Genomic DNA, 21,723 nt, shown 5'->3' on the forward strand with positions numbered 1-21,723 from the left:
AATTATCTGGTGATGTGGTTTCTGTAGATGGCATTTCCCTGGCATCCAACACCACCGTAAAGAATCTCGACATTATCTTTGACCGAGACTTGTCCTTTAACTCCCACGTGAAGCCAATCTCAAGGATTGCATATTTTCATCTATGTAACATTTCAAAAATCAGGCACATCTTGTCTCAAAAAGATGCAGAAAAGCTGGTTCACGCGTTTGTTACTTCCAGACTAGATTACTGCAACTCCTTATTATCAGGCTGCTCTAATAAGTCTCTTAAATCCCTCCAGTTGATCCAGAATGCTGCAGCTCGTGTACTCACAAAAACTAAGAAAAGAGATCACATGACTCCTGTATTAGCTGCTCTGCACTGGCTCCCTGTACAATCAAGAATCACATTTAAAATTCTTCTCCTCACCTACAAAGCCTTGATTGGTGATGCACCGTCATATCTTAAGGAGCTTGTAGTACCATATTGCCCCACTAGAGAGCTGCGCTCACTAAATGCGGTGCTACTTGTGGTTCCTAGAGTCCTAAAAAGTAGGATGGGAGCCAGAGCCTTCAGTTATCAAGCTCCTCTTTAATGGAACCAGCTTCCACTTTCAGTCCTGGAGGCAGACACAGTCACCTCATTCAAGAATAGACTTAAGACTTTCCTCTTTAATAATGCTTATAGTTAGGGCTGAATCAGGTTTGCCCTGGTCCACCCCCTTGATATGCTGCTATAGGCTTATAGGCTGCTGGGGGATGTTTTAGGATACACTGAGCACCTATCTCCTCTTCTCTCTCTCCTTATGGATGAATTTACATCTCTCCATTGCACCTTATTAACTCTGCTTCCTCCCCAGAGTCTTTGTGACTTCACGTCTCATAGGGTCCATTGGACCTGGAGGTGTCTGATGCCTGGTGAGCCGGCCTCCCGCGTTGGCCCTGCTGATGCGCCCCGCCCCCCCTCCTCTCTACTTTCTTCTGTTTCATGGATTGGAGTTCCATTCATACATTGTCATATTCATGTAATGTGTTTATGTAACTTTGTAAATGCTGTTCATTCTGTACACATGACATCTATTGCTTCTGTCCATCCGGGGAGAGGGATCCTCCTCTGTTGCTCTTCCCTGTGAAAGGTTATTTTTGGGGAGTTTTTCCTGATCCGATGTGAGGTCAGGACCTCACATCGGATCAGGAAAAACTCCCAGGGGACAGGGATGTCGTATGTGTACAGATTGTAAAGCCCTCTGAGGCAAATTTGTAATTTGTGATATTGGGCTGTACAAAATAAACTGAATTGAATTGAATTGAATTGAAAAGAGGCCTTCAGGGAACACAGGTAGCGAGAGGGAGAGGGAAGGAAGAGCACTGAAAAGAGAGAGGGAAAAGAGGCCTTCAGGGACTCTGCAGACTGCCTGTAATGTCTCTGCATTCGTCTGCTTGCTGTCAGTTGCTTTGGATGACTATCTTGTCGCCACAGACACTTTAGTTTGTACGTGGAGCACAAGCACACATGCCACACAGCTCTGTAAATTACACAGTGGAGCTACGATTTCAGGAAGTGACCACAAACCACTGCTCTCCAGCTCAAATGTGACCGCATGCTGGCTGCACATTCCCAAACATTCAATATTCCTCGATACAAAACTGGATTATGTTATATAGCGTCTGTGGAAGGGCAAAGTGGATCTAATCCAACTCGTAGAACATAAATGAAGGGCTTAGTAAACTGCTCCCGTCAACAGCAACGATCCATTCATCGCTAAGCAACGGGACAGCCTGGGATTCCTCAGCATGCTGGAGTGGTGTGCAACGTCAGCCCTAAGAATTAAACTGCATTGCCTATAAGCGTCCAGTTTAAACCTGTTATTTATTATTTCTCGTTTTGTTTCTAATCAAATTCCGCGGATATCCTTATCGGGAGGAGGTTAAAGTGGAAACCAATAGTCAGTGTTGACTTATTTCAATTAATGTTAATCTAAACCATCTGAGCCGGGCCACGAGCTGTGTCCAACACCCTGGAGGTCTTGGGGAGACGTGGCATGAGCCACTAGATCATGTTCCCTGATTGTTCTTTGTTTGCCTCCCTGATGAGGAGTCCAGCTCCTGGTGTGTCTCGTCCCACACCTGATCCCAATGCTCTCCTCTGGGACCTCTAAGTACCCTGCCCCCCTGCCCCTTACAGTACATACCTGTGTACTTGTGTTAAGGAATAGAACGTGTGTTTGTCTGCTCACATGTAGGCTAACAATGTCATTATTACCTACAGTATTAGCCTAGCATAACTCCCAAAGCCAAGAAGTATGGGCTAACTACATTTAGTTGTGGTATTATGGGTTGTACAGGATGTTAGAAACCATCCCTTTCAGGATGTCACCGCCCAGTCTCTTTACCTGAGGAGTGTGTCCTGATCCTCAAAGAGAAACATACTCTTTGAAAATACAAATACTGAATTTAACATGTTTATTTTGAATTTTTTATAGAGAGCACAACATTTTTTTGATATTAGAACCACACATAAGTAAGTACCTCACATTTCAATTATAATGCTAATACTGTCCAATATTAGTCATCACCAGCCCTACATTGCAATACAAGAATCTGTGTGTTTCTTATCTTGCATGTCTTCTACGTGAACCGTTAGCTGGATAGGATGCTGACATTTTGCCTTGTCTAAAGAAAAAAAGTGTCTTTTAGCATTTGATCATTTATGTAGCCATCAAGCATATCTACCTTTTAATAAGACTGTCAGCTGGAATCATATGAACCTCATGGAGTTCATAATAATTAGCTGGCTATCTGCTCGTGACTCGTCGTTTACAGCTACCACTGTAGACTGATGTCATGTCTGCGCTGGAATGGAATGCGTCACCATATTATATTGTACAATTTAATGATGTCTTATGGTATTGCACTGTTTATTGTTGTGCATGGACGTGTGTGTGTGTGTGTGTGTGTGTGGGGGGGGGGGGGGGGGGGGGGCTTAGCTGTGACAGGAATTACGTACGGTTCTAAAACCCAAAGTAGAATAAAAACGACTATGGCGTTATTTAAGGGTGCAACAGGAGAGTTATGGAACATAATTCACTCACAAGCTGCGACAGAACAGGATTGTAACATGTCCAATGGTTGAGTATAAGGTAGATCGTTGGGCAGCAAATCCAAGGTCACCAAGTGGACACAACGCATTGGAGGGCCTCTCACATGTTCAGATCAATAAGATTGAATTTATGACATTATGTGTGCTCTTTCTCTGGATGAGACCGAACGTCTGCTTTCAGATGCAGGGACATTTCAAGTGGGAGTCCCAGAGATGCACCGCCTTGACCGTCTATTTGATGTTCCTCCCACTACTTAAATAGTAGATCTGGATCCTAACGTGGGAAGACACCAAGAAGTCACTGAACCAGTTCCCCTTTATGTGACTTCAGCAAACATCCAGCTGGAACACAAACTGTGGATGGAAGGATGTGAGTGGAAAGACCAAGCCCAGATATTACATTATTAATTTCACAAATAGACATACAAAAGGCCATATCAGTTTCTGATGGTAAAAATGAAGAAAAAAATATATATTTTCACACAATTAAAGTAAAAATGTGTATGAACATTTTGTGTGTTGCTCTTACATATATGTAATTATATTTTTCACTTTACTTCAAACAAACAATGAGCATTTTGAGTAACATAATTAACAGTGATTATAATGCATTATAAAAAAGGTGATGGAAACTTCCCTTGCTATATACATTGATGTGTTTTGATTATTGCTACAAAGGTGCTTATAATAATAATTAGACAGTTTATAACATAAATGTGTTTATAATGCATTTTACACATGGGGGTCATAAAAAGTCTTACCACAAGTTTATTTTTGAGGGAAGCCAAACAATACTGTACTCATTGAACCAATCAGCAGAAAACGTGATCTCACCCTGTGGCCACCTGTTTTGTACATTAACATTAACTCATAACTTCTTTAGATATCACACACACAGAAAAAACTTTACCAAAAACTCTCACTTAAATCATTCAGCCACTCACAACCATTCATACGCTGATGGGAGGGGCTACCATGCAAGGTACCACGTGCTCCTCAGAACTAACATTCACACAACACACTGTAAGCACAGCTACGGGAGCAACTTGGGGTCAAGTGTCTTAACCCCAAGTTGTGCCCAAGGACACATCGACATGGACGAGCGGAGCCAGGGAACAGGGGGCTGCCTTCTTTGTATGGCTGCACTACAGTTTATAGATATAGATATATCAAGTGGACTAAGCACAGCTTGGAGAAACAGTAAAGATAGATACAGTAGAGCATACGGCAGGGCGATGTACAAAATGCATTCCGCCTACCTGTTGTGGAACTCGTATATCTCGGGCAGGTTGCCGAACAGCACATCCCTTTTGTTGTCCAGCGACGGAGGGATGAGGTGGCTGAGCTCTGAGTTATCCAGCTCTGCAAAATAACCCTGGAGAGAAGGAGAAGGAGGAGGAGAAGAAGAAGAAGAGGAAGACGAAGAGGAAGAAGAAGAAGAAGAAGAAGAAGAAGAAGAAGGAGAAGAAGAAGAAGAAGAAGAAGAAGAAGAAGAAGAAGAAGAAGAAGAAGAAGAAGAAGAAGAAGAAGAAGAAGGAGAAGGAGAAAAAGAAGAAGAGAATATTCTTAATATCTGGCCATCTGCAGTGTCAATCTGGCTACAAATGGACACCTGTGAGTAATGAGGGTGATTTATAGACCAACATACACTAATGCGCAACACTCTGTTCATGTAATCGATATAATGCAGAATCAATTCATTCCTGTGGAGTTCAGCCTTCAGTGCGTGTGTAAACCAACAGAAAATTGATTGGACATATTCAACCCAGGAGATCATGTGGAGTTCAAACACTGACAGGAGTCTGAAGGTTGGATTTATCAGGGAAATAATTAGATTGTTATTTCTACTAAAAGGCAATCAATGCCGATAATGAACCAAGTGGTGCACCAGTATTCATGGTGTTATTGGATTTCTGGATTTATTTACATTAAGAATTTCCCTACTGAATTTATCAAATTGAATACCAAGAGCTGGATCACAGACAAGCAATATTAGCAAATAGCCAATGTCCAAGTGGTGATATACCGGATGGTCCTTTAACGGTTGAATTAAAGGTTAAACATTAAACAACAGCATGAAAGAGAGATTAAGGACTGAGACTAATACAAATTCAACGAAACAATGAAGGATCGCATCTGTTTTTGAATGCAAGTCAGCCATGATGTAGAACAGTTGTAGAAGCAGCAGACATACTGTACCTCCATGATACTTTGCAGTTCCTCCACATACAACCTCTCGGTTTCAATCAGCTCAGTCATGATGTGTCTGCAGAGGAAGAGCACAGAATGGGGAGATTTCCAACGCATGCAGAGAAAATCAGAATGAAACCCTTCTGGTTGAATTTCCACTCAAAAAAACATTAAATTATTCATCCGTGCACTTTTACTCTGATGGGATGTCCTTGCAAGCTGACAAACAAACTAATAAATCAGGACCCATGATTTTCAGTGTTGGCACCGCAGCAATGACACTGAGAAGAAGTGTTTTGTGGGTATTTGGAAGAGCGGTGAGATCAGACTTCATCAGGATGTGGGTGTCCCAACGGACAAATATGGCACCATTACCATAGAAAAATGCACTTTGCGGTTGAAAGAGGACGAGTAATGGAAACAACACCATCACTGCTTCCTTGTTCCAGTCATATGCATCAGTCCAGTTTACCTCACATGCATTTAGGTTCTAACTTTCTAGCCAATACACTCTTAAAGCTCTGTTAAGTTCTGATAAAAAAAAAACGAGCTAAAAACAACAACTCTCCTGCGAGAGTCACTCAGGATCACCACGACTTGCACTTTATTAGAAATGACTTTGTAATTGCATCCTTGTATTAATGTTCAACAAGAAGGACTTGTTGTTGCATCTGTGAGAGTCATCAGGAAACTGAATATCAATGTGTGACTTTGGCGAGTTGCTAATTCATTGCGTTGCCTAGAGGACACTCTTGTATAATCTCCTGTATGCTCCCAACCGTAGCCACATGCACGGAGCTGTGGACACACTGTCAGACCTGAGGGAAATGTAACAACTATTGGATGGATTGCCTTGAAACGTGGGACAGATATCTATGGTGCACACAGGATAGATTTGACATCGGTGGTCCCTTGACCTTTTTTCTCTCGTGCACACCCATTCCTATTTGCAGTAATGCAAAATAGGTCATTAGGAATTAGTTACATCACTCTGCTTGAACTCTACTAAGACAAACATACATAGAAAGGTGAAGCTACAGAGCTAATCTAGACTTGTGTACGAGTTATCTTCCTCTTCCATCATTATTTTGACATTCCTCCCATGCTCTGCTTTCTCATTTTACAGTACACGATCTGAAGGCTCAGAGCAAGCTGAGCTGGGACATTGGAGGATAAATAATGGGAACTGAGATCATCCTGGTATTTGTCCAGGAACTCTCAAGACAAATATAAATTGTCCAAGCTGAGACTAAACTGATGACATCATCAGGGGTCTCCATTCAATTTTGGACAGCAGAGACAAAAGAAGACTTTATGCAACCCGAGTAGTCCAAAAGTTGTTCAAATGTGTTCAAATTGGAGGTGACACCTGCGTTATAAATGAACTTGTAGGCCCTGTCTTGTGGAGGAGCCCCGAAAGTCTAGTTGTAAGGCTGAGTATGAATCCATCCAGTGAGGAAGAAAGCTTGTAAGTTCCTTTTTCGTATCCATAAAGCAAAATCAACCCGAACCAAGCAAATATGGACATCCAGTAATGATCCTTACTTGCTCTCAGAAGCCCACAGAGATGTGCTAAAAGGCGGTTTGATGTACAAGTCAATGGAGCTTGAAGCAAAAGCCCCCATCTGTCATATCACACGCTGCTACAGGAAGTGGAGGAAACGGTTGTGCGTTTGCAAACGCCTGCAAAAGCAAAAGCAAAAGGCAGACCACATACTCTGGAACCTCGTTAGGTCTATGAATGTGCACCAGTACAGGGACACAGTTTGCTATTCTTTTGCGGTCATTACCTGACTGATTTGTACAATTTCACACACGTGCTCATACACACAGACACAGACTTGTCCTCCTGTCGACGTACAGCCATAATTAGGTTTACTGCACATGATGTGTGCGTCAGCTGATACAGCTGAGGACACGGATCACACATAAACACGTGTGGAACATTAGTAAATGTTAAATGAATGCTCCGGGCAGATGAATAGTGACAGGAACCTCAAACATCTGATGATGATTGCAGCTGCAGACGCAGCGCACTTGGTCTTCTAGGACTGGCAGCTTATTGGTAATGTTAGTTCACTTTAGATACAGTAGATATACTGTGAAACTGACCCAGTTATTAAGTTTATTATTGACTCCTTTCTACTTGTGCCCCTGTTGCACTATAGCTTAGCATTTATTATACATAATACATGTATATACATACAATGTGGTTAAATAATAAATCATTAAAATCATCCTTTTATGGTCAGTACTCCAACTGATAAATGATCAGTACGGTCTTATATTTGTAATAGTGTCGTGAAATTTTCAAACGATATCCAGCCCTGGCTCCCAAATGATAATAGGTAGACTGCTTTATACCTCCATATCTAAAAAAAAAAGACTATTTCAACCTTTCAGTTTTCTTTTCATGAGACTTGCTCAATCCCAACTCCAACTTCCAACATAGGTTTACTTTCTTTTTATGCAAACAAAAAGACTTGGTTAAGCTTAAGAAAATATTTAGGTTTGGGTTCAAATAAGTGTTTTTTTAAAATAAAATAAGTATTAATTACGTGGGACATGAACAGCGGGCTTCTGGGTGAAAGTCCTGTGTTTGTTGAGTAAACTCAGTCGCTATAAGCATCTGATTTGAGGTTTTACGTTGTCGTTGGTTCAAATGTGGTGCGTCTCATACAAACACTAATGGATGCTTGGTCCATTGTATCAGCTGCCGAGGGCCACACGTATCTCTCCTTGAGAGAAAGTGCCATTCGGGTTTCAGTCTGAATGGTTTGTGTGTCTGTCCAGGTGAGGAGAGGCCACACTGCAGTGTGTGGAGGTGCCCAGTCCCAGTTCTATAATAATAAACCATTATTAAGTTACTTAGTTAACGCCTGGCTGCAGGATGGTTACATTCAGTACTGGCTCATTTTTATTCAGCATATTTGGGAACACCTGAAGTGTGTGCGCGTGTGCGTGTGCGTGTGCGTGTGCGTGTGTGTGTGTGTGTGTGTGTGTGTGATCTCTGAATAACTTACACATTCATTCATCCCAAACAGAAATGCCTCCCATGAACTTGCTTGTATAAATACAGACACTGTGTTAGAGGAAGCACAGACAGAGGGCGGTGGGGTAACGGGAAGTGGAGGTAAAGAGGGCTCCCCCTGCTGCCTGGTGGTTCCTCCCCCTTTACGAGACGCACACACACTGTCTCTCACACACCAGCGCTCACACTGGGACCTTCAGGGCAATCAGAGCAGGCGTTTGAGGCTCCCCTCAGCTGAGCTGCTGGTGGCTGTACTGCATCGGACAGGGGAAGAAGTGAGAGGAAAAAGAGGAGGAGTAGAGGGAAAATCAGAAAGAGGAGATGTTGAGGGAACGAGAGCAGCGGACGGAAAGAGTGAGGTAGAGAAAGTGAGTGTCACAGACAGATACCAGAGGAGAAGAGTTCATCTGTCACACACAAAGCGGACTCTAAAACAGCCCGGTAAGTCAGGAGCACGGTGTGTGTGTGTGTGTGTGTGTGTGTGTGTGCGTGTGTGTGCTGAAGGGTGTTCTAAATGAAGTTGATAATACCTTCAAGTGTTCCAGGCTAAAGGTGTCAGCTTGCAGTAGCAGACTGACAGAGTTAAGGGGGTGAGTGGGGGAAAACAAGCTGGATGTGTCAAGATGACGAGTAAATAGTCCCAGAACTTTTTCTCTCTGTTGGGAGGCTGCCAAACCCGACTCCGAGTCTACAGCAGTGCTCCGGTGAGACCGAGGGGTTGAACAGGCTGAGCCGGCTGGGTGAGCAGAGCAAACCGCATATGAAACGCATATAATACATCTTTAAGAACTCACAGGTCACACAGTGATATAACAACTTAGTTCTGAAGTGTTCACAGTGAGAGTTTAAATGATGATCAACACATTATAATCCCATTTGTTTTAATATGTTTCTGCTATAAGTATCTTTGGTTTCAGTGTAGAATTCAGTTTTCAGTTTTTCAAAAATGTTGTTTCGGAAGCTTTCATATTTCTGTGTTTAAAAAAAAAAAAGGGCACATTTTGAGTGGGACTACATTATATGGAAATCGAGGTCTGGCTACTGAATTGCCACATAGCCAGGTTTCCACCCAGTTCCAGAATACAGCAGTGTTACTGTAGGTCAGAGCCAACAATCAGTGAAAAGAAATAAAGTCAGCGTATGGTTTAAAGGAAATTAATGACTCGTGTCACAATCTGAGCAAAGTTAGCGGAGAACGCTCCTGTTTGTCTTCCTGTTGGCTCGCCAAACACACCAGTAGGATCAAATAATTGAATCATATGAGTTTTCAAGGTTTTCCAAAATGTATTGAACCAAAAGGAGGAAATTCTTATGATACATTGTCATTTTTTAGGTGTTTGTGACACACACAAATATGTATTCTTTTATCTAATGATTGTGTATGGAAAAAGCTCCTGGGCTTGTGTGTATCATTGATTATGCAGTACCAAGTCTGGCCACTATGCCAATATTGTCTTTTCTAAACCAACTTCTGTTTTCACAGGAAAGGTGGATACAAAGTATGTTTGTTCCATAGTTAAGTAGTCTCACGACATATGCTACGCAGTTAAGTAATGTTACGATACCTAAGTAATGTTACGATATCTAAGTAACGTAAATCAGAAAGCTACGATACATAAGCAATGTAGTAATGTTATGTAACTTATGTGACTCTTGGTTTCACGCTGGTCACAAACACCTGTCTACTGGGTGAAAGTCCTGTGTTTGTCTCCAAGACACTTCTCCCTATGCAGACTTTATACTACGCAGTCAGACTTCCCCCTTTACTCCCGTCACAACTACGGCCACTGACAAAGCTGCTGTATTTAACTACTGCTCTGTCAGGTACAGTATATGGTATTACTAGATATTTGACATTCTTGATTTAATATGTCCTGCTGCCTTGCAAACCTGCTTCAGGGCATCCGACAGCACAATCGTTACTTAATTCATCCTAACACAACAAGTCACAAGTCACATGAGGGAAATCAATCTGACTTGGATGAACCAGTTTAAGTCGGGCCTTATCTTTTGTCCATCAGTTCTATCACCTTACATCACATTGGATTCACCAAAGTTAATTGTTCAAATCAGGGGATTTGGTTTCATTGCCACAACAAAGTGTGACGGGTTTAGAAACATGAGAGGTCAGATGATCAAGCCGGTTGTAAACTAAAGAGGTCTCAGACTTTAGACGGTAGATAATATCACCAGAGTTCACAGAGCGACTTCTTGGTTCAGCTTAGACCTCCAGGGTCTCGAGTGTGCCCCCAAACAGGTGTCCTGTACAGGGGGGAATGTTAGCGACATTACAGCTGCGCTCACGATAAAGTGCTTTCGATAATTGTCTTCTTTCCAAACTGTCGGATGATTGCTTTTGTGTCTGGAGTTTGTAGTGACGCAACCGGATCTAAGCAATTGCACAATGATTATAACTGAATAAAAGATGGCCAAATATTAAATAAAAATAGAGTAATTCGTGAGAGAAACGGTTGGGCTGTTTAACCCAATGTTTCCAGAATGTATGATTAAACTCATTTTGAATCAGCACCTTTGGCCACAGCCTAAATAACAGAAATATCCTGCATTCCTGCAATATTTCATTCCAACGACCAATACCTCTCATTATGTAGAGACCCAAAACGATGTAAGTGTGTCACGCAGCACGACGGCAGGATAACAGTACATGTAATCTGTTACATACAGACGGAAAGTTTGCTTTGCTTACATTCAAAGGTGCTCATTTACAAGTGAAGCGAGGTTTGTAATAACAGACTTATGACTAATAGCTGTTTAGAGAATTCCAGTTCCTGGAAGTTAAATGTTTTAAGGTGAACTCATCTGCATAGTGTGACGACGACCCTCTCTGCCAACTGGCTCGTGTCCCTGCAGGTGGGCGTGGCCAAGGGTCGTCAGGAGAGTGGAAACACCTGAGGTAATCAGCAGCACCGGCAACACCTGGGCCTTGTGTACCAGCGCTGCATTTAAAAGGCCCTCTGGTCTCAGGAGCTCTCTCTCGCTCTCTGTCCTGAGACCCTGGTTGTAGGAGAGTGTGGTTTGACCTGGCACTATACAACATCCCACGCACACTTCCCACGCATGCACTCACCACTGAAACTACTGACGCCACTGTTTATTCTACCGACGTTATGTTCATGCTACTTAAGTTATACGGGGAAAGTACACGTTGGTTGGGTAACCTGAGCTTCTCAAGCATTAATCTGCTCGGTGTCGAATATCAACGCCCGAGCTTTGACATCCATTAGCTTGTGCTAGTGATAGCATAAGCTCAGTTAACTAACTGAGCTTATGCTATCACTCTCAGGAATCACAAAGCAATTCGAGAGAGAGAGAGAGAGAGAGAGTCTACAATTAGAGGCTGGCCCACTTTAATTACTTGGTTGGTACCACATGAGCTCATTTTGTTCTCTTCTGGCCTTGGAAAGTAAAACGAAGAAGCAAACCACTCGGGGCACACTTGATTCCCTACAAGTGAGCGCAAGAAAATGAACCGATAGTTTAATCATATTAGTGTTCATCAATTTTGCAGCTAAACACTGATAAGCACTCAGGAAAGAAATGGAGGCGCCAAGGCCTCTGGCTGTCGGTGCTAGAGTCTGCGTAGACAGTCAACAGTTGACCCAACATGTACAGCCAACAGTCAGTATCATTGTGAAGCAGCACCATATGAGGTATCGAATGCCTCAAACCCATAAAACAAAGCAGACATATTTTTATGGTTTGTATATTAGTATGTTCGTACATGTAATTACTTAACAAACGTACTGAAACCAAGAGTCATTGACAACAATTGTAATATATTTAGAAATGAGGATGGGTTGTACAATGTGGCGTCTTAACTTCTTTGATTGAGGAACTGAACTATTCCTACTAGAGGAAGTGGATATAAAGTAGGTTTACCAAGTGAGCAGTAAAGTCTGAACATGTGACAACTAAATGTTTTGATACTTGGAGACATCCAAAGAACACATATTGTTCATGCAGCGTATACAGTAATGCCAGTTTATGTTGGTGGCAAAATGTGTTTCATTGATTTAAAGTAGCAGTGGGCCATACTACAAATTGAAGTTTTGATTAAAATACCAAGTCATTTTTTTTTTTTTTATGTGCCATGATTTATGAAGTGAATCCCTCATTACTAGACAATTTATTAATTGTCTGATCACATGCATGTGAAGTAACTCCAGATGTTGAGTGTCTGAAACAGCAGCAGTAAACACAAGAGCACATGCACTAAGAAGTGTGTTCAAGGCCCAGGACGTAGATGGCCCCATCCTATTCAAGAGTCAAAGCTCCTTCACTTCAGTCTTTACAGCAGATAACTTCAAACTCTTTCCAAAAGTGAATCTTCTCATGTTACGTTTTTCCTGAATGTCAAGGCCCGGCCATGTGTTGTGAGAGTGCACTATTGTTGGTTGCACCCATGGGTCAGTCAAAACATGCTGCTGTGGAACTATGTGTTTCGGCCTATTGTGTGGCAGCATTGCACAGGCGTCAGCAGCTTCCCTGCTCAGGGGCTCTGTTGGGCTAAAGCCCCTCTATTATAGGTCTTTGTGCTGGGTCGGCGCTTACATTCACAGCGTCCTCAGCAGAGTTAACGGCCCTTAGCCAGAGGGGTGGGGTATGCTGTTTGTGGGTGTTTACAATATACACATTTCCTACAAAGGGGGTTGGTCTTTTTTTTCTTCACGGTTTTGGTGCCAGTTAGGGCTGAAAATGGTCCGGATAATACCTCATCTGTAATGCTGTTCATCTGTACACATGACATCTGTTGCTTCTGTCCATCCGGGGAGAGGGATTGCTCTCCTGAAGGGTTCTTCCCAATTTTCCCTGTGAAAGGTTATTTTTGGGGAGTTTTTCCTGATCCGATGTGAGGTCCTGGGACAGGGATGTCGTATGTGTACAGATTGTAAAGCCCTCCGAGGCAAATTTGTGATATTGGGCTATACAAAATAAACTGAATGGAATTAATCGGTACAAAGATAAAAGTTTGTATCAAACATAATCACAAATTGATCTTGTTTCCACGGGGAAAAACACAGTAGCTGGTTGTTCAGAACACCCCATGGTTCGTTAATGCAAACCACAGAAAGGTCAGAATTAACAAGCTGCAGCTGAGTAAATGTAGTTGTTTACTAATCTTTTAGTCTTACAGTGTGTTACGGATATAATTTATTAGAAATGTATGTCATTTTAAAGTCACACTCTTTCAAACCAACCTCTTCTCCCTCCTGACTCATCAAACAGACCCTTGATCAGTGTACCAACGCACCCAGCTTCAGTATGAGAGTTCAGTGGGGTTGGCTGTTCACTACCTTTCTGTGGTTTGCATCCCTGTCCCAGGACCTCACATCAGATCAGGAAAAACTCACAAATAATAGAAACCTTCCCTTTTTTTTTGCTCTGTGAGTAATACTCTGCCCAACAATGGTAGGAAAAAGGTTAAACTCACAGATTACATAGGAAATGGGGAAGACCCCGGGGGGGACCCATGCAAACAGGACGCCCTGCTCTGGCGCTTTGTGAACGGTCATGTGCCATGTGGTCAAGAGACCCGCTGATAAAGCATTCTGCTGTGGTCAGCAATGTAAGAAGGTGTGTGCGTGTGTGTGTGTGATCAAGTTGAATTGTTTATGGGAGTAAAGATAGAGTTAACGGTTTCCTCCTATCAGAGAAGCCTCTCCTTTTACACATAAAGCGATATCATAGTGGTACAAAATATGAAATCCTTAAAACAAATATATTCAAGTAAAATAAGAAGGCTCTTTTGTAATGGTGTATTGTGTTGTTATGATGTTCATTCTGGACACGGGACATCTATTGCACTTCCGTCCACCCTGATAGAGGATCCTCCTCTGTTGCTCTCCCTGAGGCTTCTTCCTTTTTCTTCCATGAAAAGGTTTTTTTTGTGGGACTTTTTCCTGAATCCGAGGACAGAGGATGTTGTATTCTCTACAGATCGTAAAGCCCTCTGAGGCACAGTTGTGATTATAGGGCTATACATATATACATGAATTGAATTATTAAAAGATCTCTACAGTCTAGTGGACAATTAGTGCTATGTGGCAAACTGAATAACTAAAATCATTTGTCTTTCATTCCATGTTGCAGCATGACTGGTAGAAACCAAAATGGCTTCATCGGGTAAAGGTGAACATGTGAACACCCACTGTTAGTTATTGAAGATCATCATCAGATCCTCGGGGCAACTGTGCTGCCTTAGTGTCCCATGCAGCCCTCAGTGTCCCCTGTGTCCCCTGTGTCCCATGTAGCCCTTAGTGTCCCCTACAGCCCTCTGTGTCCCCTGTGTCCTCTGTGTCCCATGTAGCCCTTAGTGTCCCCTGTGTCCTCAGTGTCCCATAATCCTCAAGGTTAATGTGGAGCGTTCAGGGACGCCTCGTGGCCTTGTAAAGCCAGGAATCCTCCCATGAAACATTGCAGCACACTTATCAACTCTCTGTTACCAGGTAGCCATCAAGCATTCCAAACTATTCCACATGAACTAAACTTGTTCTGTTACTCCACACTTTGGGAACCACAGCAATGTTGTAAATCACAGAAAGTAAAAAGAGTTATATTAATATCTACATTTTTCAATGCACAACTCACATTCAGGTATCATAAATATTGCCCCAGTGTACTACACACATATAGTTTTCATTGGCTATGAATCAATAAAAACAGTATCTAGTGAAACATATGTAAGTGCCTATACAAATGCCATTGCAATATCATAATATATTGTATATCGTTAACTAGTCACATAAATGTTGGAGGAATTAATATATTGATGATATAGAGAAACTTAAATGTCCACATGACTCAGCTGTGCGCAAATGCCACGTGGTGACGTACATCCTCAGCCGTATGGACCGCCGCTACCCGCAGTGACCAAGTCTAGTGCTCCGGAGTTCACTCCACAAGTCGCCCGCCCCGTCGGTGCTGTTTCGGCATATCTCCGGTAAGTAACTCATTCCTGGGAAACTTCGGTCTCCGTGCCCGGTGTCCGGGGGCCTGCGGGCATGCAGTGGACCAGCGGACTCTCCGATGCGGTCTTCTGTTGGGCTTGTGCACATGTTACCTGTCGGAGTTGAGCCCGCAGTCTTCCGCGTGAGCTCACCTGTGTAACTAACACCGTGGCAACGGGGAGGCTGCAGCCGACCGGGAGCGATATTCATGGGTGGATTCAATCGCAAACACATACAGTAATATTTGCTTGGAAAAGTCCACAAATAACATTATTGTAGCACATTAGTAAAGCTTTGAATTGGAATAACGAAAAGTGCCTTTAGAAGTCTTTCCAACCATGTCAATGAAAACATCACGAGGCTTTGCATTAACTTCCGTTTTGACATGCTTTTTTTGTATTATTATATATATATATATATATATATATATATATATATATATATATATATATATATATATATATATATATCCAAACATTTGTATTGTTGTTATATTAATGAACTGACAAAAGAGACGAGAAGATCAGGAGAAGGCTGATGCTGCAACTCAGATCCCTGAACAGATATCTGGAGACAGTGTGGTTTTGAGGTTTGCATCTGAGACCTTTGGAGCTGGTACGTAATTGAGGATAACTAGAGCTGCACCCAGGGAAACTGTGTTTTAGCTTGTAAGTATGTGTGTGACTACTGTAGCTGGACCTGCTGTAGCTGGACCTACTGTAGCTAGAACTACTGTAGCTGGACCTACTGTAGCTGGATCTGCTGTAGCTGGACCTACTGTAGCTAGAACTACTATAGCTGGACCTACTGTAGCTAGACCTACTATAGCTGGACCTACTGTAGCTGGACCTACTGTAGCTGGAACTACTGTAGCTGGACCTACTATAGCTAGAACTACTATAGCTGGACCTACTGTAGCTGGATCTGCTGTAGCTAGAACTACTGTAGCTGGTGTAGCTAGAACTACTGTAGCTGGACCTACTGTAGCTAGAACTACTGTAGCTGGACCTACTGTAGCTAGAACTACTGTAGCTGGACCTACTGTAGCTAGAACTACTGTAGCTGGACCTACTGTAGCTGGATCTGCTGTAGCTGGACCTACTGTAGCTAGAACTACTATAGCTGGACCTACTGTAGCTAGACCTACTGTAGCTGGACCTACTGTAGCTGGACCTACTGTAGCTGGAACTACTGTAGCTGGACCTACTGTAGCTGGACCTACTGTAGCTGGAACTACTGTAGCTGGACCTACTATAGCTAGAACTACTGTAGCTGGACCTACTGTAGCTAGAACTACTATAGCTGGACCTACTGTAGCTGGATCTGCTGTAGCTAGAACTACTGTAGCTGGTGTAGCTAGAACTACTGTAGCTGGACCTACTGTAGCTGGACCTACTGTAGCTAGAACTACTATAGCTGGACCTACTGTAGCTAGACCTACTGTAGCTGGACCTACTGTAGCTAGAACTACTATAGCTGGACCTACTGTAGCTGGATCTGCTGTAGCTAGAACTACTGTAGCTGGTGTAGCTAGAACTAATGTAGCTGGTGTAGCTAGAACTACTGTAGCTGGACCTACTGTAGCTGGACCTACTGTAGCTAGAACTACTATAGCTGGACCTACTGTAGCTAGACCTACTGTAGCTGGATCTACTGTAGCTAGAACTACTATAGCTGGACATACTGTAGCTAGAACTACTATAGCTGGACCTACTGTAGCTGGACCTACTGTAGCTGGATCTATTGTAGCTGGACCTACTGTAGCTGGAACTATTGTAGCTGGACCTACTGTAGCTGGATCTACTGTAGCTGGACCTACTGTAGCTGGACCTACTGTAGATGGACTTACTGTAGCTGGATCTACTGTAGCTGGATCTACTGTAGCTGGATCTACTGTAGCTGGATCTACTGTAGCTGGACCTACTGTAGCTGGATCTACTGTAGCTAGAACTACTGTAGCTGGACCTATTGTAGCTGGATATACTGTATCTGGACATAGCCTACTGTAGCTGGACCTACTGTAGCTGGATCTACTGTAGCTGGTGTAGCTGGATCTACTGTAGCTGGATCTACTGTAGCTGGTGTAGCTGGACCTACTGTAGCTGGACCTATTGTAGCTAGACCTACTGTAGCTGGACCTACTGTAGCTGGTGTAGCTGGATCTACTGTAGCTGGACCCACTGTAGCTGGACCTACTGTAGCTGGTGTAGCTGGATCTACTGTAGCAGGACCTACTGTAGCTGGTGTAGCTGGATCTACTGTAGCTGGATCTACTGTAGCTGGACCTACTGTAGCTAGAACTACTGTAGCTGGACCTACTGTAGCTGGACCTACTGTAGCTAGACCTACTGTAGCTGGATCTACTGTAGCTGGTGTAGCTGGACCTACTTTAGCTGGACCTACTGTAGCTAGAACTACTGTAGCTGGACCTACTGTAGCTAGAACTACTGTAGCTGGTGTAGCTGGATCTACTGTAGCTGGATCTACTGTAGCTGGTGTAGCTGGACCTATTGTAGCTAGACCTACTGTAGCTGGATATACTGTAGCTGGTGTAGCTGGACCTATTGTAGCTAGACCTACTGTAGCTGGATATACTGTATCTTGACCTACTGTATCTGGACCTACTGTAGTACTTTGACAGCTGTTCATATTTCTGTCTGTGGACATATTTTGTCCCCCTGATAGTGGCACAAGTGACACTAAGGATTATTATTATTAATAATAATAATACATTTCATTTGTATGGCGCTTTTTAAAGGTACTCAAATGCACTTTACATGGTAAAAACCAACAAAATAGAAGCAATTAGAGATGACCTAACCAAGAAACAAAACCAAAACATAGTGAACATGGGGTAGGAAGTGGGGAAGGGGCCATCCGCCCTCCACTTTGAGTCCCTGGTCTGATATGATGATATTTTGAAGCGTTCCAAAGCTTCAAAATATGATGCTCTAGCTTCCCCTCACATGTCAGTGTTGATGTGTCAATATTGTCGTTACATGCATGGTGTCTTTTCAAAATAAACTTCTGTATTCACAATAAGTAAAGTTCAGGCCACCACTTAGTTAGGCTTTGGAAAGGTGTGTGTGATTTAAAATGTCAGTGCAACTAACAGATTATTGTCATTTGCTAAAAAAATGTTTTTTAATAATGAATTGAATAGTTTTGATTTTCCGAGACCTCTTCAGATGTTGTGTTTTGTCCCACCAACCTGCCAAAAAGGACCATTATACAAAATCTGAGGAAAGCAGAAATTCCTCACAATAAGAGGCCGGAACCAGACGGTGTCTGGAATATGTGTGTGATGAATGAATTTCTTTTCAAAATAATTGGCAATAAAGTTGATAAATCAACTCATCTTTTCAGGACTGGTGTATTCTAGTTTTAAAGCATCGCCCAAGCATGCAAACAGCTTTTTATCAAATTTGATCTTGTCTCTCTCTTGTTCAGGTGCCGTGTGTTCCAATGATGCGCTGATGTGACAGTGGCCAAGAGGCGGAGGGAAAAGCAAGTGGAGGAGAGCGGTGAAATAACCAGGAGTTCTTAGGAGAGAAGTACGTAGGAGCGTCTTGAATTGTTCAAGCTGAATGAGGGACACCCAGCTTTACCTGGAGCTTCCTGGGGCCTGATCACTATGAGGGAGCGGAGCTTTAGAAGATCAGCAACAGAACAAGTACGACTGCTGATGAGCCTGACGAAGGCCTACTGGACTTGACATCATCAAAAGGAAGAGAAGCCAGTCGATAGGACCGGAGGAGGACAATAGGACACATATGAGGCGAGACAATATAATATATAATAAGGAAGAAGGTTAGAGAGAGGAGAAGGTTAGAAGTGAAGTCAAGCTTGGGAGTGACAGGAGGCAGAGATGAAATAGCTTACATACTCAGAAAAAGAAGAGACAGGCAAGACGGAAGATACGTGCTGTCAGTGTTGGGAGATCGGCAGAAATAAGCAGTAGTCGCCATGTTCATAAACTTCCGTCGTATCCGCAAGTGCCAGTGCATGCAGCTGCTGACCACAGGTCTGTTGCTGTGTGTGGTGATGGTCTGCTGGGAGGAGCTGGACCACCATGTGGTCAGCCACATGAGATCCTACACGTACCGCTACCTGGTCGACAACTACGACTTTCTCAATTCCTCCTACGCCCTCAGCTCCAGCCGTCGCAACAGGAAGGAGGGTTATTATGATGCGGACGGTGGGTTAGGGAACTATCCATACCTCATGAACCATCCGGGCAAATGTGGAGGTGGCGGCAGAGACGGGCAAAGCCGGGATGATGTCCTTCTGCTGCTTTTTGTGAAATCCTCGCCGGAGAACTTTGAGCGCCGCCAGGCCATCAGGGAAACGTGGGGCAACGAGAGCTTTGTTTGGTCAGAACTAGGGGCAAGCGTGAGGCTGGTGTTTGCCCTCGGTGTGCACCCGAACGTCGGGTGGAGATCCAGGGTGCAAAGCGCGCTGCTGCAGGAGGACCAGGCCTACGGCGACCTGATCCAGCAGAACTTTTTGGACACCTTCCACAACCTGACTTCCAAATTGATCCTGCAGTTCCACTGGGGCCACAAGTACTGCCGTCAGGCACGCTTCCTCATGTCTGCGGATGATGACATCTTCGTCCACATGCCAAATTTGGTGGAGTACCTGCGGCAGCTCCTGAGTAGCCAATCAGTGGCCAAAGACCTGTGGGTGGGACATGTACACAGAGGAGCCCCTCCAGTTCGCCGTAAAGAGAGCAAATACCACGTTCCCCATGATCTGTACCCCTGGCCCGCTTACCCAGACTACACTGCTGGAGCGGGGTACGTGGTCTCAGGGGATGTGGCCGCCAAGATCTACCAAGCAACTCTGTTGCTGAACTCCTCCATGTACATCGACGACGTCTTCATGGGGATGTGTGCCAAGGCCATGGGGGTCTCTCCCCAGGAACATGTGTACTTTTCAGGGGAGGGCAAGACTCCGTACCACCCTTGCATCTATAATCACATGATCACATCGCACGGCCACGCCACGGATGTGCGCTCACTCTGGCAGGCAGCAACAGACCCTACAGTCTCCGGCAACTCCGGAGGATTTATAAATAATATTTACTGCACGGCAGTGAGAGTGGCGCTGCTGTGTCTGCCATATTACCAGAACACCTACTCCTGTATGGCCGCTTTCACTTGAATGGTCTTCAGGTGACGTACTGCTGGATGCTGAATGTACCACGGTAACAAATGATGGTACCTGAAACAAACGGCCTGCCATGTTTTTCCTCTTTCACTGTTTGCTGGCTATTTTAGGTATTTGCTCTCTTGTAAATAAAGACAAACGCTGTTCTGTTGAGCAAACCAATGCACTCTGTTGTTCTTCAGCCATCAACCGGATTTTCACTTTGTTTAAGCTAGAGAGAAAAGATTGGTTGAACCTGTTCCGCTTCTGTTTACATGAAGGCTTTTTGTCTCTGTGTGCACACACTCAGAGCTCCACACTGTTACTCACTTGGCAAATTCTGAAAGGCTTTAGCCCTGTCTGGAGAGTCTGAAATAACATCTAAACTAGCTGTTAAATATGATGACGTCTGGTGTCACATGCATGTCCCAGTGTCTAAATCTGAATGCATTTCTGAAGGTTTGAAGAGATTTATAATCCAAAAAGGTTCAGTAAACATTTTATTTTGTGGATGTCATTAAAGCTGTAACAATTAGCAGATTAATCATTTACTTAATTAAAAGAGAATTGCAACCATCTTGATGATTGATCATTTCTTTTAGTCATGTTTCAAACCGATGGCAATAAAAATGTGTTTGTGATGTGGTAATTTGCTGATATTCATATGTTTACATTTAAAGTGAATATCTTTTTTTATTTTTTATGTTTTGGACAAAACAACACATTTGAAGATGTTAAAATGTGAATGTAATTCCTGCTGTACCGGGCTGGAGCAAAACAAGGTGCTTATCGAGTGATAATTTCATTGTTAACGGCATGGATCATAAGTTTGAATTGCATCACCCATAATGCAAATACATCAAATAGACACCGAATGAAGAACAGATGTATTCGGTATGAAATGTTCTGCATCATTTATTATTAGCATTGTCTTGTGGGTGGTGAGTAACTGGTAGATATGCCTGTCTATTCGTGGACCCTTGAACTCTGTAGCGGTAGCTGTGCTGTGACTCAGGCTGACGAGGTGCCTCAGATATTTCCTATTGAGACACCAGCCAACCAGTAGAAGGACAGCTGCATCCGGCCAGACTGAGCTAAATGATGCCAGATGGGTGAATTGCCCTACGCTACAGACGGAACACATGGTACAAGTATGGTTAATTAGCCTCATTTACTGTGTGCTGTTGCATTGTACCTCTTTGCATTGCCACTGTAAGGGGCTTGTGACATTTGCACCTTTTGGTTTTAGAGCTGTGGTTCCCAAGCTGGGGGTCAGGAAGGATAAATCATAAAAGAAGAAAGAC

At 43.3% G+C, this 21,723-nt stretch overlaps 2 protein-coding genes across 5 annotated transcripts in view; one reads left to right on the forward strand and one right to left on the reverse strand.

Annotated features, from left to right (window-relative positions):
* The window catches only part of mcf2l2 (MCF.2 cell line derived transforming sequence-like 2), a 108,141-nt gene that overhangs the window by 43,143 nt on the left and 43,275 nt on the right, over positions 1-21,723 (reverse strand). The window contains exons 16-17 of the mRNA XM_034530085.1: positions 5,279-5,345; positions 4,339-4,454 (exon numbers count right to left, since the gene is read on the reverse strand). Of these exons, the coding sequence (XP_034385976.1) occupies positions 4,339-4,454; positions 5,279-5,345 (183 nt within the window). The remainder of the gene's footprint in view (positions 1-4,338; positions 4,455-5,278; positions 5,346-21,723) is intronic.
* b3gnt5a (UDP-GlcNAc:betaGal beta-1,3-N-acetylglucosaminyltransferase 5a) lies at positions 8,390-20,996 on the forward strand. 4 transcript variants are annotated; one of them, XM_034530088.1, is made up of 4 exons: positions 8,390-8,741; positions 8,967-9,040; positions 11,172-11,214; positions 18,719-20,996. In XM_034530088.1, exon 4 carries the CDS (start codon positions 19,235-19,237, stop codon positions 20,432-20,434), a length of 1,200 nt encoding a protein of 399 aa, XP_034385979.1. In that variant the 5' UTR covers positions 8,390-8,741; positions 8,967-9,040; positions 11,172-11,214; positions 18,719-19,234; the 3' UTR covers positions 20,435-20,996. The 4 variants fall into 4 exon arrangements, with proteins under 4 accessions (XP_034385979.1, XP_034385980.1, XP_034385978.1 ...); XM_034530089.1 differs by lacking the exon at positions 11,172-11,214; XM_034530087.1 differs by lacking the exon at positions 8,967-9,040.

This window comes from Cyclopterus lumpus, chromosome 4, assembly GCF_009769545.1.
Source record: "Cyclopterus lumpus isolate fCycLum1 chromosome 4, fCycLum1.pri, whole genome shotgun sequence".
Classification (NCBI taxonomy): domain Eukaryota; kingdom Metazoa; phylum Chordata; class Actinopteri; order Perciformes; family Cyclopteridae; genus Cyclopterus; species Cyclopterus lumpus.

What these genes read in the sequence shown, in the direction of transcription:
- b3gnt5a (XM_034530088.1), top strand. Translation starts at nt 19,235, where the DNA reads ATGTTCATAAACTTCCGTCGTATCCGCAAGTGCCAGTGCATGCAGCTG.